Genomic DNA, 27870 nt, shown 5'->3' with positions numbered 1-27870 from the left:
GATATTGCTAGGGATGATGCAATGATCGGGGACCATTCTTCATTTCGTTGTTCTCGTGACAATGACAATAAAGTTTCTGATTCTGATTCTGATCAGGAGTCACCTGATGATGATGATGATGATGATGATGATGATGATGATGAAACGTTCCTCCCACTGAAGACATCCAGGTGAACAGAACCAACGTTCTGGGGGATTTTCTGTTTCCTCACCTGGATGATTGAGCATCAGAACATGTCACTCAGAAATGTTGTTTGTCAGCTGGTGTATAGTGTGTGTTCAGATGCCGCACACAGCAGCAGCTGGAGAAGGGCAGCCAATCAGACAAAGAAGGATTAATCTGAACTCTGAATCATGCAAAGCTGCTCTGGTAGAATAAAGCGCAGGATGTCGACATGAAACATTAAAACCACACGTCAGAGTCAAAGTCCGGTCTCTCTCACACCCACACACACACACACACACACACACACAAACAAACACACACAAACACACACCTCTTTCTGCAGTGTTGGGCGATCATGAGATGAGATTGGTTTTCTGTTGGAGAGAGAGAGCTTACTGTGTGTGTGTGTGTGTGTGTTTGTTATATAGATGCACATGGATAGAAGCAAATGAAACAGATTGTGTCTGGTATCTGTTGATGAGCTAACACTGCCCAGCGGGACGAATGTGTGTGTGTGTGTGTGTGTGTGTGTTTAATGTGCCTTCTGTTACAAAGAAAGAAAATGAGCCTTCCCGCTATTTAATGTCAACGCTTTCAGATGACGGCTCCTCACACACAGGCGCGTGTGCGTGTCGGCATGAATGGAAGGATTTAGACATCTTTGAGTCACAGAGGAAGGAGGAGGTTTACATCTATTATTCTCCTGTGTGTGCGTGTGCGTGTGTGTGTGTGTGTGTGTGTGTGTGTGTGTGTGTGTGTGTGAGAGAGAGAGAGAGAGCATGCTGGGAAATGGTAATGAACTGGAACTGTCTCACTCTGAAGAACATTATATGTTTACAAGCTGCTCTCTGCTGACGAGCGAGAAACAAGGTGGAAGTGCGACTTGAACGTCTGTATCAATGAAGCGATTAATCAATGAGGTGATTGATTCGCTGATTACTGGTCGAGCGTTCGGGTTTCCTGCTTCGTTCTGAGGATGTTGGTGCGTCTTGTACATCAGTAAATGAATGGCAAACGGGCCGCAGTCTTTCTGTAATGGAACTAAACACAGTACAAACACGCGTGACCCAGTTACTCTGAATACATCATCACATGTAGGTGCAAAGTATACGAGCTGATAATGTGATTTCAATAAATAAGTATAAAAACCCACACCTGGAATAAATAATGGGAGAAAAATACTAATAAAGTCTATAAATAAAAATGTCCAGATGAAAGTGATGCAGCAGTGAGTAGCAGAGTCTTCAGAGCTGATTAAACTTTCTGTGTAATTATTTCAACAGCATGCTACACACAGAGTCCTGTGGGGGTCCCGTGGGGGGCTGTTGGGGGCTGTGGGGGGCTGTGGGAGGAAGAGACTTGAAGAAATAAATATGTGGTTAACGTTCCAGCTGATGTATGAGGAGAAAGAAGGAACTGCACGAGCCTTAAATCAGTTCCAGTGTCCAAGCATCCAGAAGTGTTTCTACACCAGCTCTAATTTCTGTTTCTTCATCGGCTGGAAGACAGAACACAGACTGGAGACTGCTCACCTAGTTAATTTAAAGCATGGAGTGGGGTTCATATCGCAGGTTTTACTCTTTACTTCTCATTTTCCACAGTTCATAACAATAATCATAAGATTCATTTTATATCATCCAAATAGAGAGAGGGGGAAATAACAGCCTCACTTCTAAACCACTGAAGAAGAAATGATCGTATTGATGAGGTTCTGTAAGCACAGTGTAGTCGATCCTGTGATCGCATTAATGTGCCATTAGTATGCAGCATCTCCGTGTCTCAGTCTTTAGGTGGGACTTGCTGTGATGGAGGTGATGAACCCACTAACTCTGCTCATATGAGTGAGATCCAGCCAGGTTTCTGCCGCCGACCAATGTTTGTCTCATCGTCAGTGGGGCTGTCCGTAGATATTTGAGCCTCTGTGGATCCGAGAAAATCCAAATTTGTTTTTTGTCTGCTGTACAATCTTTGGAAATGGTTCCAAGAAATCACTCAAAGCGAACCCCGTCCGCAGCCTTAAAGCCGGGGCCTTCAGGAACAGTTTTTCCTTAATCCTATCTGTGGTTTCACCTAGGGCTGCTCAATTAATCTAATTTTAATCACGATTACGATCTGGGCTTTCAACGATCATTAAAAATTATTAGCACCTCCCTCATACTTTACTCTCGCGCTGCTCCGTGTGGCAAATCGAGCGCACCTCTGTGCATTTAAGAGGTCCCGAGGGAAGCTCGGAAAGCTAAGCAGAAGTTATTTGGAGAGGAGAGTGACTGCCGTTGGTTGAAAAGAGAGGTAAAAAAAAAACTTCAGTGGTGTGGAAACATGGGTTCGCGGAGTCAGACGTGGATCAAGTAGACATAGTGTGTAAACTTTGCTACAGTGTAGCTGCACCACAGAGCAACACTGCAAAGTTCACTAAACATAGATGTTTACATTTTTCATTTATATTTTATATTGCAAACATTTGCACTGTTCAGTATTTGCACACTATTTTATATTATTTTTTAAAGTCATTATTCAATACATTGTTATTGTTAACCCTTTAAAGCAGGTCAGAGCGGCACGCTCCGTTTTGTGTAACTATTTTTGAATCCCTGTAGAACCGGAACCATGTAAGCTAGCACAATAATTTTTTTTGCATATGAAACCAGAGGAATTGTACTTACATCTTATGCCATCAGCTTGTCCTCGGTCACGGTTTCCTTCCACATAAAGCTTTGCAGAAATTGCATAAAAAGCGCTTGCAGGAACAAAAACATAATATTCCAGAAACACGCTTTGCCGATCTGATCAGCTGTTCGTAACACTTCCCACATTGAAACAGACGTCAGCGCGAACTATCGCATGTCCGCCATTTCCTGCCCGAAACAGGAAGTGACGTCATTTTCGTGGAAAATGTAGTTTTTTACTTGTAGGCTTCAAAAGCCTATACTGGTGTTTTTATAAGTCATGTTTGACTTTATGCTTTTCTGAATAGTTTCTGGGATGCTTAGAACTCGAATTGCACTGCTGGAAATAGTTTATTTTGATGCACCTGCTGTTTTCTTTGCAAATTTGCATCACAGGATTGTTTTTTCGTTTTTCCTGCAGTATATAAAAATTGCTGTATCTCCAAAATAAAACTATGAAGACACTCAAAATAAATTTCCTGTTGTTGTAAACTATTTTTTGCAACTTTATTGTATTTAAAGTTTTGAGGGATAAACCTCTTAAATTTCTCCAAGTAGAAATATATGTAAAAACAAACAAAAACGATTTTCAATTTTTTTGTAGTTTATTGCACTTTTTTGCAATGAATGTAGTTACTATGGGCTATAACAGTTGTATTGATGCATAGCAACTTGAAATGCTCCCACAAATGGCACTACAACATGTAAAAAAATAATATAAGCTCTGGCGGACTTGGTTCTATAGTAGGTCTTAAAGGGTTAAATAAATATCATCAAATAATCGAGATCTCAATTTCAGTGAAAATAATCGTGATTATCATTTTTGCCATAATCGAGCAGCCCTAGTTTCACCTAAGGTAACTGAGCATCTGTCTGTCTCTTTTTCAGCTTGTCTATCTGGTCGGTCTCCTGACTGCACGCTGGTCCAGTCCAAAGAAGATGACTTTGACTGGGAGCAGGGAGACACCCGAGACCGATTGGCCACCCCCTGGATCCCTGCAGGTACTGTTTGTCTTTCTGAAAGCACCGTCAGGGCCCCGCAGTCCTCCTGCAGTCCTCCTGCAGTCCTCCTGCAGCTCAAAGGTTCCCCGGGTGCTCCTCAGCACGATTCCCTCTAAGCTGAGCGCATGACTGCTGACAGCGTCTCCACATGCAGAAAATCAGCGAAATAAAATAAATACATGTATTTACTTTAATTCCAATTCAGGCTGTATTTTTTTTTTGTGCGCAGCGCAGATTTTCTGTGTGGGAACACCATGTCAGCAGTGTGCGATTGCTCATGCGCTCAGCTTAGAGGGAACATTGCTCCTCAGGGAACCTTTCTGGGTCTCCTGAAGCTGGGTCTTGGTGGTGCATGCATGTCTTCCTCTGACTCTTAAAAACCCTGAAGTACGTTTGTGTTGTGACACACATACATTGGTCATCAGCATATCTTTGCCTCTCCGGTTCTGCTGTTGCTCATTTAATCAATCCTGTGCTCGATGAGCCGAGGCTTATAAGTACTTACTGTTTACAACAAGGTGCAATCCTCTGGGTATGTCGTTAAACAGCTCGAAGAGATGCTTGAGTCTGAAAACAAACTCTGGACTACTGAAAGCAGGAACGCCGCTCTAAATGGGAAATGGCTGCATCAACCAGGTGCAAGCCTGATCCAATCACAGAGCGCCAGACCGAGCTGTGTACGCATCAGTCTACAACCAAGCCCCCAACCCTTTGTCAGACACACGGGCTTCACACCAACGCCCCTATAAATGGCATGTTTATGCTCTGCATGCCTAATGGCGTTACCTGTCACTGCGTGCCACACACCTGTAACACGGTCAGTTAGGCTAACCTCGGTCGTGACCGTAATTCGTCCCGAGCAGCCGAGGACGGCGGTCGTAACCAGACAGAGAGGGAGTGTTCTCCCTATAATCAACTATTGTACAGGTCCTTAAACACAGCACTGCAGCGCTTTGCACCTGAAGGCAGCACTGAGGGAAAAGCTGCTGCAGCCTTCCTTTTGTCTGCTATTGACCTGCCACTGTGTGTGTGTGTGTGTGTGTGTGTGTGTGAGCGAGCCGCCATTTGTCACATGCTCACAGAGGTTACCCTGCTGACGAATGAGAATGCAGCACTCTTAAATCACAGAGCCAATCACGTGAGAGACAGGCTGACCGAGGACACACAGAAAGGAGGTGGTTACTGTCCTGTTTAATGTGAGTTATAGAGGAGGTGGAGGAGGAGGAGGCGAGAGGAGAGTTTGTCACCTTTACTCTTTTCCAATAAAAGAGGGTTTTTGTGTGTTTCACTGTGTGTGTGACTAATTGCAGCCAATCCAAGCAATCAGAGAGCAAACAGCTTCTCTCCCAGTGGACACACACACACACACTCCTCCTCGCTTCGATCTCCTCCTGGCTGATGTGTGGAGCAGTGAGCAGGACAAGACAGGGCATTAAATCTAACACACCCTCCACAGCAGAGGCCAAACTCAGCCTTCTCCCAGCTGAGCTTGCTTCGGAGGAAAAACTGACCAATCTATTCAATTCAGTTTTATTTATACAGCGCCAAATCACAACTACAGTCTCCTCAACGGCGCTTTATATTGTACAGTAGACCCTACAATAATACTAGAGAGAAAAACCCAACAATCATATGACCCCCGATGAGCAGCACTTTGGCAACAGTGGGAAGGAAAAACTCCCTTTTAACAGGAAGAAACCTCTGGCAGAGCCAGGCTCGGGGAGGGGCGGGGCCATCTGCTGCGACTGGTTGGGGTGAGCCTCAGCTTCACCCGAATCTGAAGCTGAGGTTCTGTTTGGAGGTGATGGGTTCAACCAGAGACAGCTGTTATCGGGTCAGAGTTCAGAGCCGCAGTTTGTTAAAGCTGTTAATAAACCTCACTGATCTGGAGACAGTCAGTGTTAAAACATCTGGAACATGTGGAGCTTCGTGGAAGCACAGACACAAAGCAGTAACATGCAGGAGTGATCTCAGCTCGTTTGTCAATTTCAGCAGCTCACATCTGATTCTTTAAATCAAATATAATGTTTCAGGCCAACGGCAGGCGGTGCTTAATATTTATTTGATATTTGTTCTGGTGCCTTTGGGCGCATGCCTCTCTTCTGTCTGTGTCCAAGGCTGCCGAGGACCAGCGTCGCTCCACCGCCTTTACTCTAAAAACAGACACTTTATCAATGGGACTTCTGCATGTGATATCGGTGGGAGGAAAACATCCACACAGACAGCATTCTCCAGTGAAAGTGGTGGTTTAATACTGCAGACACACACACACACACAGAGCTGCAGCGAAGAATCGATTGACCAGTGATTGCAGGCTCCATTTAATGTTCTTATAAATGGTACAAGTTCAATCTAATCTGAGCCATGTAGCGCCGGCTTGCTCTCTGCTGTCAGTGTGAACAACAGTAATCTTCCCTAATACTCTTTCCTGCTGCACACACACACACACACACACCGTCTCAGCCTCTGGACTGACTATGTTTCTTGCTCTGATTTCTTTCTGTCGTTAGCTGTTTGTTACTGCTCACGACGAGCTGATAAACTTCATCCCCTCCTCATCGTCAGCCTGTTCCAGCTGAGATTTTTAGATCATTTAACCTGATCCTGGAAAGCAACTTTGCTAATCTTTCTCTTTGGTGACTAGCACGTCTGGTCAGCTAAAAATAAACGAGTCCAGACCAGATCAGATGCTGGTAACGCCATGACATCACGGGTATATTTAGCTTCCTTACAGACCAGCTGAAGCAGCTGAGTGCAGTGAGCCAACAGTACAGTAATTATTAGTTTTGCAGGGAAAGCAGTTGAGGCAGTGGAAGATGTTCCTGAGGTTTGTTTCTAGTTTGTCAAGTTGAAAACCAGATGTTCATAAATAACAGTCTTCAGAGCCTTTCAGTGTTCCCAGTTCAGTTAGTCTGGTCCATTTCTACAACCTGTTTACTCAGTTTATTAATAGCTGGGTCAGTCAGACCTGCAGCCAACAGTGACAACAGGAATATCAGGGCGCGTTTCCAGAGCTGTGAGAAAACAGGCTTGAACCCAACAGAGTCTGGACCTGAACCCAACATAGTCTGGACCTGAACCCAACGGGGTCCAGATATGAACCCAACAGAGTCTGGGACTGAACCCAACGGGGTCCAGATATGAACTCAACAGAGTCTGGACCTGAACCCAACGGGGTCCAGATATGAACCCAACAGAGTCTGGGCTTTAACCAGCTTTCTCTTGGAAATGAGGTGCACATTTCAATGAGACTTTTTACCCGTATAAATAAAGGATAATAAATACAACCCAGCAATGTCCAGTCCTGATCGCCACACGGTCTAACCTGACTAAAGGATTCTGTGAGTAAGAACAGGAGAACCATCCAGGTGAACTGTTTATTTGCACCTATGATATTATACCTCAGGGAGGACACCCCTACAGCAGAAATAAGCACTGTTTGGGTCTTTAGAGTTAATTTTCCCCATTATAACACCTGTTCACATTTCATTAAGGCTTAAACTTTATTAAGGACGTGGCTTCTCGTTTAAGGTTCATAATGAGGTCAACATAAAGATTAACTGTAAGTGATCCACATTTTGCTCTACAGGTTCATTCTGCTGTCTCTGGACAGTTTTTAATTGATTCATTTGCAGGAGGACTTTGACCCGAGTCAGAACCTTCAGATGTGGCCCACTGGTTCTTCACAGGTGCTGTGGTGGTGCTGTTTGCTGGTTCTATGAGGTTCTCCGGTCGTTGTTTATTTCTGTTTTTTGCTCCAATAAGGGTGGGGATACACACACACATGCAGTCACACACACATGCCTTTTGGTGAGTGTGTGTGTCTCTGTGGGGTTCAGGGTATATTAATATTTCTAATAGGGCTGTTATCAGCTCACTGCCAGCTGTACACAGCAAACACACACACACGCAGGGAGGCTCCAAGGCAAATATATACACTACACACACACACACACACACACACACACTCGGTCTGTCTGTTGTGTGATAACTCCCACAATGCCTTTCTGTGTCAAAGAGACCTGGAGGTCAAAACCACTTTTTTCTCTCTGTGCGTGTGTGTTAAAAAAATACAAGCTGTTGTAAACAACACACACACACACACACGAGTGTGCAGACACACAGTTTGTGGCTTTAAAGTGAATTTGAAAAGAGATTAGACACACACACACACACACAGCTGCAGGTAAACACTGTTTAAAGGTGGGTGAGAGAGAAGAGAGTTTAAAGTTTGGACTGTTTCACAAATAAATGAGAGAAAAGAAAACTCAGTGTGTGTGTGTGTGCGTGCGTGCATGTGTGTGTGTGTGTGTGTTTTGGGTTAATTAGTGTGTTAAAGGGTTTATCAGCGTGTCGGCATGCAGTAGATTCACTCTTTGAACATGACTCTGTGTGTGTGTGCGTATGTGTGTGTGTGTGTGTGTGTGTGTAGTGTATAAAGCCACTATCAGCATCCTGCCAAAAGCAATTAAAGCCTCATTCAGGGAGTTTAAACACATGGAGTGACTGCAGCTGAAATCCGACCAATCAGAGGAGAGGTCACACTGACACACCAGCTCCCCATTGGCCGATTTAAGTAAATGTGGGACTGCTCCTTCAAACCTGTTGGCCGGGGATTCTGCCCGACGTTTGTGTGGATGCTTTCAGAAAGTTTAACACACATTCGCCGCCTGAAATAAACCTCTGAGAGCAGGAAACACACACACACTTCCTGCTGTGTGTGTGTGTGTGAGAGAGAGAGTAAATACGGTGCAGCTGCCTCTCCTCACGTCTCGGTACAGCTCGGGTAATAGAATTACTGCCTCCATCTGCGCGCGTGTGTGAGCTGGGTGTGAGGTGATTGGTTTACAGATGGTAGGGGTCGTATATTATTGGCCCACAGGTGAGAGGGGGCGGGAGGTTAACGAGCAGAAGAAACGCCAGGACACGAACGGGGGCTGTGTGTGTTTGTTTCTCTTTCTGCCTATGGTCTGATTGGACGATAGCGAGAAAGAGGAGGCGGAGCTGTGTCTCAGGTGCAGAGAGTTTGAAGCGCTCGCTCGGGCCTTTGAGAACGTGATGAAGATCAAGTTTGGCCGAGTGTTCGATCCGAGCGCCTCCACCTCCTGCAGCTCTGATTGGTCGGTTTGGTGTTCACTCACTGATTAGCAGCAGCGTTTTCTAGCACCACCACAACATGCCTCATTCACACTTTCATACAAATACTAACATTCACACTCCCATGAATGCATCAGCAGTAACTCAGGGTTCAGTGTCTTGCTTGAGGACTCTTTGGCCTGGAGCAGCCAGGGTTTGAACCGCCGACTGGTAGACGATGTACCTCCTGAGCCACACCCACCCGTGTCTTTCTCCACCCATAACCTGCACCTAAACGCAGACAAACAGAGCAGACCCCAGCCTTGCTCACAGGATCAGACCCTGAGCCAGGCCCCTTGGGCCCACTCACACCTCATACCTGAAATCTTTCTCTGCTGAATCACACACTGCTGTTTGCCCTGCAGCATGCCTCAGTTACTACAGAAACAGCAGACACACACAGCACATGCGTGTGTTTACCCTGACACACCTACAACTACACACACACAGATGTGTGACCAAAGAAGTCAGAATAATCCCTAGGAGCTCCACAGACACGTCCACACATCAGCGACGTCATTCACCTTTGAATGAAGGTGTTTCAGTGCCTACATGTATCAGCTGACAGCACGCTGACACATGTGACCATTTCACAGTCCGAGCTCTGACTCTGGGTTTTTCAGGCTATGACGTGCTGGGAACTGTGACACAGTTAATTCTGCAGAGTGGCAAAAAACAAACACAACAAACTGCTGTCATCATTTTACAGAAACAAAGAAACATGGCATTACATGACTGTAACACAGAGACGTCCAGGTCACACAGGAAACGACCATAATCCAATCATTCTGCCTCATTTCTGCTCTGCTCTACTGACTCTTTGATGTTTGAAAAATGTCCTTCAGAAAGTGATGATGAGGATGATGATGATGGTGAAGATGGTGATGGTGATGAAGATGGTGATGATGAAGATGATGGTGAAGATTGTGATGAAGATGGTGATGATGATGATGGTGAAGATGATGATGAAGATGGTGAAGATGATGATGATGATGATGATGATGATGATGGTGAAGATGATGGTGATAATGGTGATGATGATGGTGATGATGATGATGATGATGATGATGGTGGTGAAGATGATGATGATGATGGTGAAGATGATGATGGTGAAGATGAAGGTGATGATGGTGATGGTGGTGATGGTGGTGGATTGTGTTCATGTGTGACTGATGGTTTGAATGTATTATGTCAGTATTTTATGATTATATCTGACATGAAATCAGAAAAACAAAGTGAGTCTTTTAACACCAGGAAACTGAAAACCTCATCCTGAAAACAGCTCTGATGTTTGTCAGGAAGACAAATGGGGTCTTCTAATTGGCTGTAGATGAAGGTTCAGTCAGCTGTTGGGCCGTGTTAAACATGGAGTGAGGCGCGAGCTGTGAGACAAACACTAATCAGCCGCAGACGCACAAATGGCTGATTTGAGAATAAACTCATCACAGCTTTTGTTCTCACTTGCTCTTCATCAGTCTGGATTGTTCTTGCTCCTTCCTCCTCCTTCTCCTTCTCCTCTTCGTCCTCCTCTTCCTTCCGTGATTAAACCTCATGTTTTTCTAATCGATTCTCCTCAAGGTCCATTGATCCACTGACACATGCACACACATTAAAACGCTCTGGTAACCAGGAAATGAAATCAAACACGAGTCTACGCTCAGGTTAAAATAGTCTCTGTGAGGAAATCATCGTTTGAAGGTTGATCAACTTTCCCAGGAAAATGCTCTGAAAGATGGGGAAGCTACAGAGTGGCATGTGGCCACAAAGCTTTTTGTGTGTGAAACATCCAAACACACACTCAGATACCTGCTGATGTCATTCACATGGAGCTCCGCCTTCTTGGACGCTCTGTTACTACAGTGACCTCACAGCAGCCATATTATTGGTCACATGATATCATTAAAAGGCTCCAACAACACACCAAAGCTCCAGCTCAGGTGAAGCTAGCCGAAAGCTGTCACCATCCACCTGTCAAAGAGGCCACGCCCCTAATAATGCAAACGTTAAGCCTACATGTGTAATGAAGTGGCATCATCAGGCTGTGAACATGTTTATGTGAATGTGGAGTCAGTGGTACGAATCAGAACTGCAGCTTTAGCTTTTTAGTTACAAATAAGTGAAAAGTCATTAAATGTGGTTTCTTTATCGAGTCTTTATTTGTCCCAAATAAGCAAAGAAAATGTTTGACGGCTCCACAGTGACCCCACCTCACCAAACCATCAAGCGATCAATCAGAAAGTCATCTGCAGATGAAGCGATGGCAACATTGAAGCGATACAACATAACTGACAGCTGACTGAAGGAGTACTGCAGTACAGTTACCATAGAGACGCCCTTCAACCCGCACACACGCTCGCTGTAAGACGACCGATTTAAATTTCATAGAAACTTTGCAGAAAGATGAAGGGAAGTGAAAGCAGTGAGCTCGGGAGATTGACAGCTGTAGTCGTGACACGGAGATGTGAAGACACAATAATGAGAGCGCGCGCACACACACACAGAGGAAGAGGGTGCATTCAGAGTTACTGAGCTTTAACGCAAACGTCGCGCTTTTATTCTGAAGTCTTCCAATTACAGATTTCCACTGTCGACAAAATGAGCCATTTGTTCTCACACACACACAGATCAATTATGGATTTACTGATTTATTACACTAACGAGCACCGTTTATTTTCTTATCTCCTCTTGTCAGTGATGATTTCCTGTTGTTTATTTTTTTATTTTTTTATTTTTGTGTCCTGTCTGGCACTGTAGCAATCAGAATTATTATCTGAAGGCCAAGAAAAATACCCAACAGATTTACTTTCCAAAGTGGGCCTTTTGCTATACTGGCCCACTTGATTCTCATTGTTTATTTGATCTTTATTAGTTATTTTTATTCTAAGTTATTGTAATCAGGCCAGACTGGACTCGGGGACGGGAAAGAAAAAAAGAAGAAAAGTTCGGAAGAAAGTTAACAGAAGGAGAGGGAAAGAAAACGGAGAAATAAGATAGAGAGAAAAGACAATGAAAATCTGCTTCATCACCTTTGTCTCTTTTTTTCCCCCTCTTTATCTTTTCCTGGATCACCTGTTGAGACAAAAAGAAAACAAGCAGAAGAAAACGAGAGCAATACAATAAACAACGTCATGATGATCTATGGGAATATAACAGTAAATATTAAATATTAAACATTATTATGCAGCACATAAGATCGACAGCGCACAGTGTGCTTTGAGGTAGGAGCCAAAAAGGGTGTAGTTTGTGTGTGTGTGATCACCCGTGTGTACACCTGTGAGCATGGATGCGCTTGTTTTTAAAAGGTTCCTTCATGTAATGATCTGTTAGAGGGTGTGGGGGGGCCACAGCCCTGTCCTCCAGGGCATGAAGCAGGTATGGAGGAGATCCAGACTCCAGACATCCAGAGGCCCCCAGAACACAAGAGACCAAGGACGACCAACAGAGGGGCAGCCGCGCCACTGTCCCAGTAAGAGCTGAGGAGAGTCCCAGATGAGGGCTCACTCAGCAGCTGCGGAGCAGAAGCCAGGGGGAGTTGCAGTGACGTGCCCGTGAGCTCCGCCGGCAGCCAGCTGCTCCAGAGTGACTAAGCCCCAGGCCGAGAGAACGAGGGCACCCCACCCCCAAAGTGGCCCGAGCGAGCCCCAGGCTCCAGGCCCCGATAAGCAGCCACCAAGGAGTGAGCCGGTGTGTACCTGGACGCCCATCAAGGGACACAAAGACCCACCAACGCACCGATGTCTGAGGGCGTCTGCCACCGGCAGGGGAAGTGGTGGGGGGAGACAGGCCTCCTTATCTTGGAGGGCCTGAGATGTCCCCAGAGCGGTGGCGTCTGACACCCAACCTGACATATAGACACAGACAAACAGGCACACACACATACAAACATCCATTCCCACCCTCATGCTCTCATATGCACTTACTCCACACTCAACCAACGTGGAGACAGACATAAAGAGACGTTGTACACACAATCACACTCCCCAAGGGTACTCTAAGAACCGGGTCTAGGTACCCTTGTCCCTGGAGGGGGAAACTGCACCCAGACCCAGGTGGTGTTACCCTTTTCCCTGGGGTGGGGAGAAGCAGACCGCCCCGACTCCGCAGCAGCAGGGAGGCCCCACACTCCAGATCCCAGTTGGACGGCCAACTCCCCCTCCCAGCCCCCCTGCTCCAGCAGGCCGCAGAGAACGGGGGTGAGAGAAGACTCCAAACCTCCCTCCGCCCGCTCATATGTAGTGTTGATGCATGTGTGTTCTAAGGTGCATTTAAAACCCAGGAGGGCATGGAGCTACCTGCCAGAGAGCAGCAGGTAAGCGCATAGCCCCTCCTGCTAGCCCTCAATGTCTACGTGTATTTAAAATTGAGAGGTGGGCAACGACGCCAGGGGTGGGGTGTACACCCTGATGGTACTTTGGACTCTGTGTAGCGTGCCCACCCCCAAGGTCCTATATGTATGTGTTATGAGAGTGTGAGTAATGTGAATGTCTAAGTTGTGGGATAAAATTGAGGCAGAGGCAGCCAGAAGGGGACAGAGGGGGGAGGCATCCCCCCCCCCCCCCCGCACCCTGGTGACACACCTTTACCCCAAGGCCCTGCATGTGTGGGTGATTGTGGTGGAGCGGGAAGAGGGAGGCAGCTGGAGATAGGGAAGGAAAGAAGGGAGGGGCAAGTGACCCCTCCCTGGGGCCAGCTCCCCCGCTGACCCAAGTAGGCACCCCCATACTCCGCAACCCACCAGGGAAAGGGGGCCCAGACCCATCCGGACCGGGGCCCAGTACAGCAGCGCCGCCTGGCCCACAGAGCCCGGGACAGCCCACCTGACCCCACCACAGAGAAAACTGCACCCACCCTGTCATCCACTCATCTTCCAGACTACACGAGACAATAGACGCCCAGGCTGAGATCTTCCTCCATCTCTCCTGTATCTCCCCCTGCTGCAGAGAGTTCCTGAAGAGAAGAGAGCTCCTGCAAGATGTAACAACCTCCCCCACCAGTTGAAGAGCCCCCTAGGTGGCTCGATGCACTGGCGGCACCCTGCGCCAGGGCTGGGCCCCCATACACCCACCTGCCCACAACCCCGGCAACACACAAACCAGGATCCAAGCCCCCGAGACCCAGCCAGGGCCCCAGCCCAGAGTCCGGCCCGTCCCGGACCCACCCCGGGGCAGCCAGGCTACTAGGTCAGTAACCCACATCCGTCAGCACAGACCCTCCCCTAGCCCCGCTGTACGCAGCCACGAGGAAACTGTCACCTAAGAGCCAACAGAGCCCTTAATAGGCCATGACCGCTACCCCAGGTTGAGCCCTCCAAGGAAGATGCTCCTAGGGAACTCCCCGACGCCCTAAGCCTGTCCCTACCCCCACACCAATCACAACAGCAAAGGTGGGACCAAACTATGACCCCCCCCACCCCCGCTAGGTGATGGAGCTGATCAAAGGAGCCCAGAGCAATTGATCTGATGTGGTGGCAGAGGCTGTATCAAGACTAATGTAATCTAATAGATAATTTCTATATTGGTTAGAATTAAGATTATATTTATTTTTCCAGTTCATGAGGACTGTTTTCTTGGCTATGCATAGGGCAGTGAAAACCATATGGGCGATATTCTTTTCTGTAGTGACATTATCTAAGCTGCCCAACAAACACACTAAGGGGGAAGTTGGAATGTTACATTTCAGACACTTCGATAAGTCTTCACATATCTCGCGCCAAAACTTCTGAACTGGTGGACAGAACCAAAGAGCGTGGATATAATTGTCCGGTGAATTGGTTTGGCAGTGTGAGCAGTTGTTGGTAGACGTAAAGCCCATCTTGAACATCCGATGACCTGTATAGTGCACTCTGTGTAATATTTTGTATTGAGTTAATTGAAGACTGGGATTTCTGATTAGATGAAAGGTTTTTAAGCAAATCTGAGACCAGAAGTTTAGGTCTAAGTTAACTGATAAATCCGCTTCCCATTTTGCAATAGGAAGTGATATTGATTCATCTGTTTTAGAAAGCATTCTGTAAATTTTGGAAAGTAATTTTGGGGGTTTATGAGTAAGAAATTGTTCCACACTTTGTGGTGTTTGTAGTTCAACTTGACCCGGTTTGAATTTCTTTTTTACTATGGATTTAATTTGTTGATATTCTAAAAATCTTTTCTTGTTGATCCCATATTGTGTAACTAGTCCGTCAAATGAAATAAATTCTGTTCCTTCTAGTATATGTTCTAAATATTTGATTCCTTTATCACTCCAATCTGAAAAGTTTATCATATTATTGTTTTGTAATATGTCAGGGTTGTTCCAGATAGGTGTACGTTTGCATGGGATTAATGAAGACGCCGTCAATTTTAGAAACTCCCACCATGCTGTCAGAGAAGAGCTGATGTTGATGCTTTTAAAGCATTCATGTCGTTGGATGTTTGAGCTGATAAATGGTAGGTCTGAGATCTCTAGATTATTGCAAAGTGCTTGTTCTACATCTAGCCAAGGTTCATCTAAGAGGGTGTGTTTTAGCCATCCTGAGATAAACTGAAGCCTGTTGGCTAAGAAGTAGTGCTGAAAGTTAGGCAGTTCTAGTCCTCCTCTATCCTTGGTCTTTTGTAGTGTTTTTAAGCTTATACGTGGGGGTTTATTTTTCCAAAGGAATTTGGACATACATGAATCTAGAGATCTGAACCAATCTTGTGGCGGTTTAGTTGGGATCATTGAGAATAAATAATTTATTTTTGGCAAGACCATCATTTTTATAGCGGCAATCCTTCCCATGAGTGATATGGGTAGAGATTTCCATCTAGCCAGATCATCTTCTACCTTCTTTAAAAGTGGGATATGGTTTAATTTAGTTAGATCTGCAAGCTTGGGAGAAACATTAATACCTAAATATTTTATATTTCCCGATTGCAGTGGTGTAGAAGAGGAATTATGGAGGGAGCAATTAATCGGTAGGACTGTAGATTTTGACCAGTTAATTGAGTAATCTGATATTCTTGCAAAAGAGTTTATCAATTCAATCACCCCAGAGACATTGGTTTGTGAATTTTGGAGAAAGAGTAACACATCATCCGCATAAAGGCTGATTTTATGTTCCACGTTCTTGCATTTTATGCCCTTAATTACTGAATTCTGTCTAATTGCTGCTGCTAGTGGTTCAATAAAAATTGCAAACAGTGAAGGGGAGAGTGGGCATCCCTGCCTGGTGCCCCTCAAGAGACAGAAGCTGGAGGATGTCTGGTCATTTGTTCTGACACAAGCTGTTGGGGAATTATATAATATTTTTAACCAGTTTATGAAAGACGATCCAAAACAAATTTGTGTAAAGTTGCAAATAGAAATTTCCAGTTAACTCTGTCAAATGCTTTTTCTGCGTCTAAAGAGAATATTGTAGTTTCTAGGTTTTTACTGTATGAGTAGTCTATCAAATTAAGTAATCTGCGTGTATTTGTTGATGAGTGCCTACCTTTTATGAAACCAGTTTGGTCAGGATGAATTAAGGGCGGGGGGTTATTTTCTCCAGTCTCTTCGAGAGAGCTTTGCAGATTATTTTAAGGTCTACATTTATAAGGGATATTGGACGATAGCTTGAGGCATATACAGGGTCTTTGCCTGGTTTTAGCAGGAGATTAATGTTTGCAGAATTCATATTTGATGGAAGTCTGCCCTTTTCTTTGATTTCCAACAACGTTCTGTAGAAAACTGGTGCTAGAATCGACCAGAATTCTTTGTAGAATTCTGCAGGAAAGCTGTCTGGACCTGGAGCCTTATTATTGTGCATACTTATCAGGGCTTCCTGGAGTTCACCTGGTGTCAGTGGTGAATCCAGTGCCATTGCTTGAGAGTCTAATAATTTTGGGAGAGTTATGTTGTCTAAAAACTGATCAATTTTGGTTTTAGATGGGTTTATTTGTGGTGAATACAACGTTTTATAGAAATCCCTGAAAATGTTGTTTATTTGTATCGGTTCATATATTGTGTTCCCAGATGAGTCTTGAACAGCACATATAGTTGTGTGAGATGTCACTCAGCAGTGAGCTGCTGACCAAAAAATAATCCAGACGAGAGTAGGAGTGATGGACATGTGAGAAAAAAGTATATTCCTTACTGGTGGGGTCAAATCAAATCAAATCAAATCACTTTTATTGTCACATCACATGTGCAGGAACATTGGTACAGCATATGTGAGTGAAATTCTTGTGTACGAGCTTCACAAGCAACAGAGTTGTGCAAAATACAATAATGTAAACAAGCAAAATACAAGAATGGCTACATCTGAAACTAATAAATATATGTACAATATATAATAGTATATGCATTTCTGGATGTGTATACTAAATATTTTTCTACGTGTGTGTGTGTGTGTGTGTGTGTGTACACATATTTTACAAATTAAATAGAGTAAACAATAAATAAAATATATAAAAATATACAGAGTGAGACATGTCATCCAGGCTGGAGAAACTGATCAGGAGGGCTAGCTCTGTGGTCGGCATGAAGCTGGACACTCTGGTGACAGTGGCAGAGAAAAGGACATTAAAGAAACTGATGGACATTATGGACAATGCCAGGCATCCTCTGCACACGGCCATTAACAACCAGAAGAGTCTGTTCAGTGACAGGTTGCTTCTCCCAAAGACAAGAACTAACAGACTTAAAAACTCCTTTGTCCCACACGCCATCAAACTGTTTAACTCCTCTCTGGAGGGGAGAGGGAGGGGAAACAGGAGGACAAAGGAGGGGGGAACAACTAAGCTGTAGTGCCTCTTCACCTCACTGTGCAATACCTTTTGTGCAATACTTTTGTAAATAGTCAACGGTGCAATAGACTCAATACTTGAAATGTGCAATTCACTTGTATTTTTATTTTTATTCCTATTTATTCTATTTATCCCCTTCGTATATTTTATTTATATTGTCTCTGTATTTATATATATGTGTGTGTGTATAACTCTGTAACTTCTGTCGGTGCTGTGCTTTTTTGGAAATCGAATTTCCCAGAGGAACCCACCCGAGGGATTAATAAAGTTCTATCTTATCTTATCTTATCTTATCTTATCTTATGTGCAAAACAGTGGCGTTACTGTACAGTATGGAGTGCATAATGTTAAAGTTCCAGTAGTGAAGCTGAGGTGTCTATGACGTGTTCAGCAGTCTGATGGCCTGGTGGAAGAAGCTGTCTCTCAGTCTGCTGGTTCGGGACCGGATGCTGCAGAACCTCCTTCCTGATGGAAGCAGTCTGAACAGTTTATGGCTGGGGTGACTGGAGTCCTTGATGATCCTCCCCGCTTTCCTCAGGCACCGCTTCCTGTAGATGTCTTGGAGGGAGGGAAGCTCACCTCCAATTATCCGTTCAGAGCACCGCACTACTCGCTGGAGAGCTTTGCAGTTGTAGGCGGTGCTGTTGCCATACCAGGTGGTGATGCATCCAGTGAGGATGCTCTCAATGGCACAGTGATAGAAGGTCCTGAGGATGCGGGGGCTCATGCCGAATCTTTTCAGTCTCCTGAGAAAGAAGAGGCGCTGCTGCGCCTTCTTCACTGTTTTGTTTGTGTGTACTGACCACGTAAGATCCTCAGCCAGATGTACACCAAGGAACCGGAAGCTGCTCACTCTCTCCACAGCAGCGCCGTTGATGGTGATGGGGGTGTGTACTTCTCTGCACCTCCGGAAGTCCACTATCAACTCCTTTGTCTTTGCGACGTTGAGGGTGAGATGGTTGTCTTGACACCAGTGGGTCAGGGCGCTGACCTCCTCCCTGTAAGCCGTCTCATCACCGTTGGTGATAAGACCCACCACTGTAGTGTCGTCCGCAAACTTCACAATGATGTTGGAGCTGTTAGTGGCCGTGCAGTCGTAGGTGTAGAGTGAGTACAGGAGAGGGCTCAGTACACACCCCTGTGGAGCACCAGTGTTCAGTGTGACGGGGGATGAGGTGATGCTGCCCAGTCTGACCACTTGGCGTCTGTCAGACAGGAAGCTAAGGATCCAGCTGCAGAGGGAGCTGCTCAGTCCTAGATCCTGCAGTTTCCTGTCCAGCTTCGAGGGAACGATGGTATTGAATGCTGAGCTGTAATCTACAAACAGCATCCTCACATACGTGTCTCTCTTCTCCAGGTGTGACAGGGCAGTGTGTAGTGTCAGGGCTATGGCATCATCAGTGGACCTGTTGTGGCGGTATGCGAACTGTAGAGGGTCCAGTGAGTCGGGTAGTGCAGAGCAGATGAAGTCCCTGACCAGCTTCTCGAAGCATTTGCTCACGATGGGGGTCAGGGCTACAGGTCGCCAGTGGTTCAATGAGGAGATGGTGGAGGATTTGGGTACAGGGACGACGGTGGCCATTTTGAAGCAGGCTGGGACTACAGACAGAGAGAGGGAAAGGTTGAAGATGTGCGTGAACACTCCAGCCAGCTGAGCCGCGCATGACTTGAGGACGCGGCCGGGAATCCCGTCCAGACCAGTAGCTTTGCGTGCGTTCACCTTCCTGAAGCACTTCCGCACATCCTCCTCAGACACAGTGTGCACACTGACGTCATCCGCGGTGCGCACACTGTCCGGTCTCGTGGTGTTCGCTGTGTCGAATCTAGCGTAGAATACGTTTAGATCCTCACACAGAGAGGCCGTGGTCTGCGGTGTGCTGGTTTTCCCTCTAAAGTCTGTGATCGTGTTTAGTCCCTGCCACATACTCCGAGGGTTGTCAAACTGTTGCTCCACCCTGTCCCTGTACTCACGTTTGGCTGCTTTGATCGTCTTCCGGAGTTGGTAATGTGCGTGTTTGTAGTCCGATGTGTTCGCGGAGGCAAAGGCGGTGTTCCGTGCCGCCAGTGCCGCGCGAACATCTCCGTTAATCCAGGGTTTTTGATTTGGGAAGGATTTAACTGTTCTGGATGGGACGACATCTTCCACACATTTCCTGATAAATCCACAGACTGAGTCTGTGTATTCATCAATGTCCCTAGCAGCCACGTGAAACATTTCCCAGTCCGCGTGATCAAAACAGTCCCGCAGCGCAGACTCCGATTGGTCCGTCCAACAGTGCACCGCCCTCCGGGTTGGAGCTTCCTGTTTCAGCTTCTGCCTGTAGGCGGGCAGGAGCAGGATGGAGCGGTGATCTGATTGGCCGAATGGGGCGCGGGGGAGGGCTTTGTACGCATCCCGGAAAGAGGTGTAGCAGTGGTCGAGTAGCCGATTTCCACGAGTGTTAAAGTGGATGTGTTGGTGGAGTTTGAGTGAGACTTTCTTCAGGTTTCCCTTATTAAAGTCTCCGGCTGTGATAAACGCTGCCTCTGGGTGTGCGGTTTCCTCGCTGCTGATCGCGCTGTACAGTTCCCTGAGTGCTCGTCAGTGTCGGCTTGTGGGGGAATGTAAACAGCCGTAATAATCACTGCTGTAAATTCCCTCGGTAGCCAGAATGGCCGGCACTTAATCATCAGGTACTCCAGGTCCGGTGAGCAGAAGGATTTGACCGGGTGCACGTTTGCATAATCACACCAGCTGTTGTTGATCATGAAACACACACCACCGCCTCTGCTTTTCCCAGTAAGATCCTGTGACCTGTCCGCGCGATGCACAGAGAACCCCGGCAGTTGTATTGCGGAGTCTGGTACCTTGTCCGATAGCCAGGTTTCTGTGAGGCAGATCACGCAGCAGTCCTGCATCTCTCGCTGGAATGAGATCCGTGCCCGAAGCTCGCACAGCTTGTTCTCCAGAGACTGCACATTAGCCAGTAATAAACTGGGTAACGGTGGTCTGTTAGTGCGCCGTCTCAGTCGAACCAGAACGCCAGATCTTCTCCCTCTGCGTCGGCGTTTGCGGCCTCCAGGGCCAGAGAACAAAGGCGTCTCAGGTGAGATGAATGGGGGGTCTGCGAACGGAGCGTCCGTGTTGCAAAACTTGAACTCCGGAAAGTTATAAGAAAGTCGGTCTTTTATGTCCAGTAAGGTTTGTCGGTCGTACACAAGGAGACATGTGCTACTCGCGAAAAAATGAAGGAAAAGTAAAATTAAACACAGAAAAAAGCTGTTGCTTGGGGGAGCTCGCGACGAGGCTGCCATACTCGGCGCCATCTTGACTGGGGTGAAGGGAGCGCCATGCATCGCAAAGACCAAAGTCGCTCATATACTGTTTGATTATATTTGTGGACTGCCAATTACGCTGAGTTCCTGCTGTATGGAGCCTATCCATGTCTTCATTTAGTCCAAGTAGTCCAAGGTTGAGGTTGCCTCCAAGAACAAGTGTGCCATCTAAGTGTTCAGAGAGTGCACTGAAAAAACCGTGAAAGAATGAGGGATCATCAACATTTGGACCATATATACTTGCAATACATAGCTTTTTATCAAGTATAGATAGTTTAATGATTAAGAATCTGCCCTCTGGATCTATAACTGTATCGAGTACTGTGAAATTAATATTTTTATGTATTAAAATTGCTACTCCCCTTTGTCTAGAATTATAACAAGCTGAGAACACATTGGGAAACTCAGGTGTTTTAAGTTCATTCGAACCTCTAAGAGGTCTGTGGGTCTCTTGTAAAAGGACAACATCTGCCTGTAGTTTTTTGAGTTGGTTAAATATTTTTAACCTCTTTTCTCTGGAGCCAGCTCCATTTATATTCCATGTAATGAACCTCAGTGCACCCATAGATGTGTGTGTATAACTAGGGATGTACGCTGTGTGTGTCGCTTAGACAGGTGGAAAGAATACATCACTTGTTCATAAATAAAGAGAAGGAGAGAGAGAAAAAATGTGTGGCGAGATGCTCCCTGAGTCTGACTATGTGTGTGCATATTTACTAATATGAGTACGCTTGGCTTAAGTGTGTGTATCCTGTAGGTCTGTGTGCACTGTCTGACTGATGTAAATGTGCTGCCGTTGAGCGCGTGATTGTGCGTGATCGTGCTGTGCGTATAATGTCGAAATAAAGGATGTTGTTTGTGGATGAGTCTGGAAGCAGGTGATCGAAGCAGTGAAAGAAAGTAAAAAAGAAAGAAACCAAGGACAAGGGTGAGCAGCATAAAAAGAAGAGGGGGAAAAAGAGAGAAAAAAAATTAGAAGGAAAAAAAAAACCCAGAAACATTTCAATCAAACCATTGATGAACCATTGGTGTTAATTCTGCGATCATATCACACTTAAGATGCGATTTGATACCGGTAAGTTAAACAGATGTTAATACAAGTTAGCGTGAGTGGATAGGGAAAGGGTGTAGCGGATTCTTATCTGGTGTGAGGTTAATACAGCCACCGAGCGATGTTGGGGTCGCAGTGAAGCTGTCCGTCCACGTACAGCCGGTCCACAGCGATGACAGCGCGGGAGCCCTTCTGGATGAGGCCGCGTCGGATTGGGAAGAGGACCCTGTGTCGTTCCAGGGGAACTGGTCGTTCACGCTGAAGTCGATTCCTTTTAATTTCCTGCCGTGGCTTTTCACCTGTTCCTTTTGTTTGAAGTGGCCGAATTTGGCCACAATAGGACGTGGTCTCCTGGCCGGCGACCTCACGTCCCCCAAGCGATAAGATAAGATAAGATAAGATAACCTTTATTAGTCCCACACGTGGGAAATTTGTTTTGTCACAGCAGGAAGTGGACAGTGCAAAAGTTATGAGGCAAAAATTAGAATACAATAAGAATAAATACAGTACACAACTGTACAGAATAGAATAAAATAAAATACTATATACAGTAGAATAAAATAGAATAAAAATATACAATAAGATAAAAATAGAATACAAATACAAATACTATATACAACTGAGTAAAAATACAACGATGACAGAAAGGATTATTGCACTTAGTATTATTGCATATGTATGGATGTGTGTGCTTGATCAGTTAAAGTCTTTATTATGGAGTCTGACAGCAGTGGGGAGGAAAGACCTGCGAAATCTCTCCGTCCCACACCGTGGGTGCCGCAGTCTCCCACTGAAGGAGCTGCTCAGTGCTGTCACAGTCTGCTGCATGGGGTGGGAGATGTTGTCCATCAGGGATGACAGCTTAGCCGCCGTTCTCCTGTCACTCACCACCTCCACTGGGTCCAGAAGGCATCCTAGAACAGAGCTGATGCACTCTATCGAAGGCGATGTTCTTTACGGTGTCCTCCGGCATGTAATCTTGGAGAGCGTCTAAACTCTCCCCGTTGTCCTCCAGGGTGTTAGAGATGATAGGACAGATGTTGTTAGTTATATGACAATTGATTAGTATATTTGGTAATACTGAAGCTTAAAGAAACTTTGTTCAATTCTAAACTACCATTCGCTTTAATTTTCCGCCAAAATCTCCGGCGTCTGACGTCAGTTACAACCAGGGGCGGATCTAGATTAATTTTCTTAGGGTGGCATGAGGGTGGCAAAGAAATCAAATGGGGTGGCAAAATCAAAGCCTTTTTTTTTCCCAAACATACGCAGGTGGTTACACATGGTTAAAATGATTCAAATGCAGTAAGTATACACGTTTTTCATATAAATATAGTCTATAACTTAATTATTGTCTGTAGCCCACATAATTACATACTATAGTTACATAAAACATGGTGATGGTATGTACTGTATAGCCTGTATAATAAATAAATATGTAGCCCAATAAGTATAAAATCCAGAAAGCTACACAACAACAGGCGTTTCATTTACAAACACAAGTCTAACTTAAGTTTCACTGTTTTTGTTAGAAAACAATCACATTGTTACAGCTTAAATAGAAAAAAAATTACAAAATTACATTAACATTACACAAAATGTCAGAAATCTGCACTGTCATGAGCAAAAATTTAAACCTAATTTTTCATGATTTGTTGCATTAACCCACTGAGGTCTGAAATACAACCGGACATTTTTGACTCGTTTTGAGTTTACGTTTGTATTTCACCCTCAGATTGTTTCATTTTATTTTTTTTCCCCGTTGCCTTGTTTGGTATCTTTTCAGCTCAACTGAATTTAGTTGTTTTTTCACTGACATACTGCATTAGTATTACTGATCTGAAATCACACAAAGAACCTAAAATCTTAGCAGTATTTATTACTGTAAACAAAAACCACAGACATGTTGAGTAAATTTTTATAACTTGAAATGCAAATATAAAATGTACATTTTGTAAACATAAACAACTATTTATCTAAAAATGCAGCCAATACACCGTTTTTTTTTTTTTCATTTTCTAAAACCATTTAAAAATATTACTAAAACTAAAATGAGAGAACAATCAGGTGTTGCAATAAGATGCCCCACAAATGATGTGTGCCAGTAAAAAACAAGTTTGTCCACCAAAAGACAGAAGAGCACAGGGACAAACCTGCAGGCCTGACAACAGCAGGTGTATCACTCCGCTGGTTTTCTACTTAGTGACAGTGTTTACGTTGCAAATGTGCATTTGTGACATTCATTAGTGCCCTCACTCACACACTAAACAAAACGACTACACAACAGAACAACTACACAAGATACCACAACACACTAAGTAAACACGCCACGCTAAACGTCACAAATCTCCCACATCTAAACTCTCTCTCTCTCTCTCTCTCTCTCTCTCTCGCTGTCGTTACCGTCACTCCCAAAACTTTTCCCTCTTCCTAAACAACCAAATCCCACATGTGGACTGTTTTTTTAAAATTGGTCGACATGGTGCATTTTTCCACCGATAGGAAAGAGGTGGCTTTTTTCCTTTCTTTACTGTTTTCACGCTGTCCTTAGAAAACGCTTAAAACACACACACACACAAACGTGACGACAGTATTTAGAAAAAAGCGTGGCTGATATATATTATCCTAACTCTGGATTTACTGGCCTGTAATTAAAATTTAAAAACTTTGAAGTCCGAACTTTCAATGTTGGCTGAAACAGAGACTCAGCGTGGCTTGTTGCTGTGTCAGCTTACATCAGTCATGTGATTTGGAGGTGCAGCGTGTCCGTGGACCACAGAGGGTTAATAACACTCACCTTCCTTCCATTTCCACAGTGTAACATCCACCTGCCTGTGTGAAATCTGAAATTCCCATGGTGTTGTTCAAAATGTGCTCTGGCACAATCATAAGCATCGCTTGCTACTGAAAACAAGAAAAAAGCCGGTCCACCTATGGGCTGAACCATTTGTTAATGGTGCAGGGGGGGAACACTATGCAATATATTCAGTTTTAGCATTTATATTCACTGTTGACTGTAACTACGCTCAAACTGTTAATGCTATCTTATTTTAATAAACAACACTGTCATATGCAAGACTGGGGTGGCACTTGGGGTGGCAAGGGATCATTTTAGGGTGGCACTTACCACCCCATGCCACCCTTCTATATCCGCCCCTGGTTACAACATGAGTCGCTTACCCTCAGGGTAAGCATCCCTGTGTCCTCAGGGATGTGTCCTCTCGCCACTGCTCTACTCCCTCTACACTTCAGACTGTGTGACCATCCATGGCTCCAACACCATTGTGAAGTTTGCTGACGACACAGTGGTGTTGGGTGCCATCTCCAACAACGATGAGGCGGCCTACATGGATGAAGTGAAGAATCATCCCATCATCCCTGTGCCCAAGAACAGCAAACCCTCATCCCTGAACGATTACCGGCCAGTTGCACTGACCTCTATAGTAATGAAGGTGTTTGAGAGGCTGCTGAAGAACATCATCTCCTCCTCCATCCCAGACACCACAGATCCGCTGCAGTTCGCCTACAGATCCAACAGATCCACAGAGGATGCCATCGCCCACGTCCTACACACCACTCTCAGCCACGTGGACAAGAAACAGGGTAACTATGTGCGAATGCTGTTTGTTGATTACAGTTCAGCGTTTAACACAATAGTGCCCTGCAGACTGTTCACAAAGCTGAGGGATCTGGGACTTAACAGCCGTCTGTGTGCATGTGTGTTGGACTTCCTCACTGGCAGAACTCAGGTGGTGAGGGTGGGCAGGTGCTTCTCCAACAGCATCACCATCAACACAGGAGCACCTCAGGGATGTGTCCTCTCGCCACTGCTCTACTCCCTCTACACTTCAGACTGTGTGGCCACCCATGACTCCAACACCATTGTGAAGTTTGCTGACGACACAGTGGTGTTGGGTGCCATCTCCAACAACGATGAGGCGGCCTACATGGATGAAGTGAAGAATCTGGCATCGTGGTGCCAGGACAACCACCTCCAGCAAAACGTCAGCAAGACCAAGGAGCTGGTGGTGGACTTCAGAAGGGGTCAGCACAGAGACTACAAGCCCATTATCATCAATGGAGCTCCAGTGGAGAGGGTGCAGTCCTTCAAGTATCTTGGTGTCCACATCTCCTCAGACCTGACATGGGCTGCCCACATTCAGGTCCAGACCAAAAAGGCTAGGCAGCGCCTGTATCACCTACGACAACTGAGGAAGTTCAGGGTCTCTCCAAAGATCCTCAGGATTTTCTATACAGGCGCTGTGGAGAGCATCCTCACACAGAACATGACATCGTGGTTCGGGAACAGCTGTGTGAAGGACCAAAAAGCTCTCCAGAGAGTGATCCGTACAGCAGAACGCTGCTGCAGGATTGCTCTCCCCCCGCTTCAGGACACCTACACCAGGAGATGCCGGACTAGAGCAGAACAGATACTGAAGGACCCGTCCCATCCAGGCAACAAACTGTTCCAACTTCTGCAATCTGGTAGAAGGTTCCGCATCTTCCGGACAAGGACAGAGAGACTCAAGAGGAGTTTCTATCCCCAAGCCATCCGTGCCCTAAACACACACACCCGCCCTCTCACATCATCTATAATTGACTGAGACAGGACTCTTCCAGACACTAAACCAAGGCACAATGTACATTTCAATTCCTTTAATTTTAAATATGTTTATATTGTCTATCCTGTAAAATAGTCAGATGTCTATTCATATTAATGTACAGAATTCACCTGCTTGCTGCTACTACTGCACATTCACCCAGTGTATAAAAACACCCAGCACGCCCCTGCGGGCGGTTTATCCTTCAAGCTCGGGTCCTCTACCAGAGGCCTGGGAGCTTGAGGGTCCTGCGCAGTATCTTAGCTGTTCCCAGGACTGCGCTCTTCTGGACAGAGATCTCCGATGTTATTCCCGGGATCTGCTGGAGCCACTCGCCTAGCTTGGGAGTCACCGCACCTAGTGCTCCGATTACCACGGGGACCACCGTTACCTTCACCCTCCACATCCTCTCGAGCTCTTCTCTGAGCCCTTGGTATTTCTCCAGCTTCTCGTGTTCCTTCTTCCTGATATTGCTGTCATTCGGAACCACTACGTCGATCACTACGGCCGTCTGCTTCTGTTTGTCTACCACCACTATGTCCGGTTGGTTAGCCACCACCATTTTGTCCGTCTGTATCTGGAAGTCCCACAGGATCTTAGCTCGGTCATTCTCCACCACCCTTGGGGGCATCTCCCATTTTGACCTCGGGACTTCCAGGTTATACTCGGCACAGATGTTCCTGTACACTATGCCGGCCACTTGGTTATGGCGTTCCATGTATGCCTTGCCTGCCAGCATCTTGCACCCTGCTGTTATGTGCTGGATTGTCTCTGGGGCATCTTTACACAGCCTGCACCTGGGGTCTTGCCTGGTGTGATAGACCCCAGCCTCTATGGATCTTGTACTCAGAGCTTGTTCTTGTGCTGCCATGATTAGTGCCTCTGTGCTGTCTTATATACACATATATATACTATATGTGTGTATATATATATATATATATATATATATATATATATATATATATATATATGTATGTATGTATATATTAGGGGTGCAACGATACACAAAATTCACGGTTCGGTTCGGTTCGATACTTTGGTGTCACGGTTCGATATTTTTTCGATACAAAAAAATGTTCATGCATTTTTAATTTGTCATTTATTAAAATTATAAATATATATTTTAACTCAAAAGTACAGTTTTTAAATTTAACCCTAACCCTTGTGCGTGTTTTTTATTTTGACAGCGAAT

General features: G+C 45.4%; 1 protein-coding gene across 9 annotated transcripts in view; it reads left to right on the top strand.

Annotated features, from left to right (window-relative positions):
* The window catches only part of LOC146567828 (receptor-type tyrosine-protein phosphatase mu-like), a 219885-nt gene that overhangs the window by 38249 nt on the left and 153766 nt on the right, over positions 1-27870 (top strand). For all 9 annotated transcript variants that reach the window (XM_085285668.1, XM_085285667.1, XM_085285664.1 and 6 more), the window contains exon 2: positions 3721-3834. In XM_085285668.1, coding sequence (XP_085141794.1) covers positions 3721-3834 — 114 coding nt within the window. The remainder of the gene's footprint in view (positions 1-3720; positions 3835-27870) is intronic.

This window comes from Mchenga conophoros, linkage group LG9, assembly GCF_057382185.1.
Source record: "Mchenga conophoros isolate Kocher_MC1m ecotype Shallow Benthic linkage group LG9, M_conophoros_male_GT1.1, whole genome shotgun sequence".
In the NCBI taxonomy this organism is placed as follows: Eukaryota; Metazoa; Chordata; class Actinopteri; order Cichliformes; family Cichlidae; genus Mchenga; species Mchenga conophoros.
The sequence above is the reverse complement of the archived record's forward strand: the minus strand, read 5'-3'. Positions and strand labels throughout refer to the sequence as shown.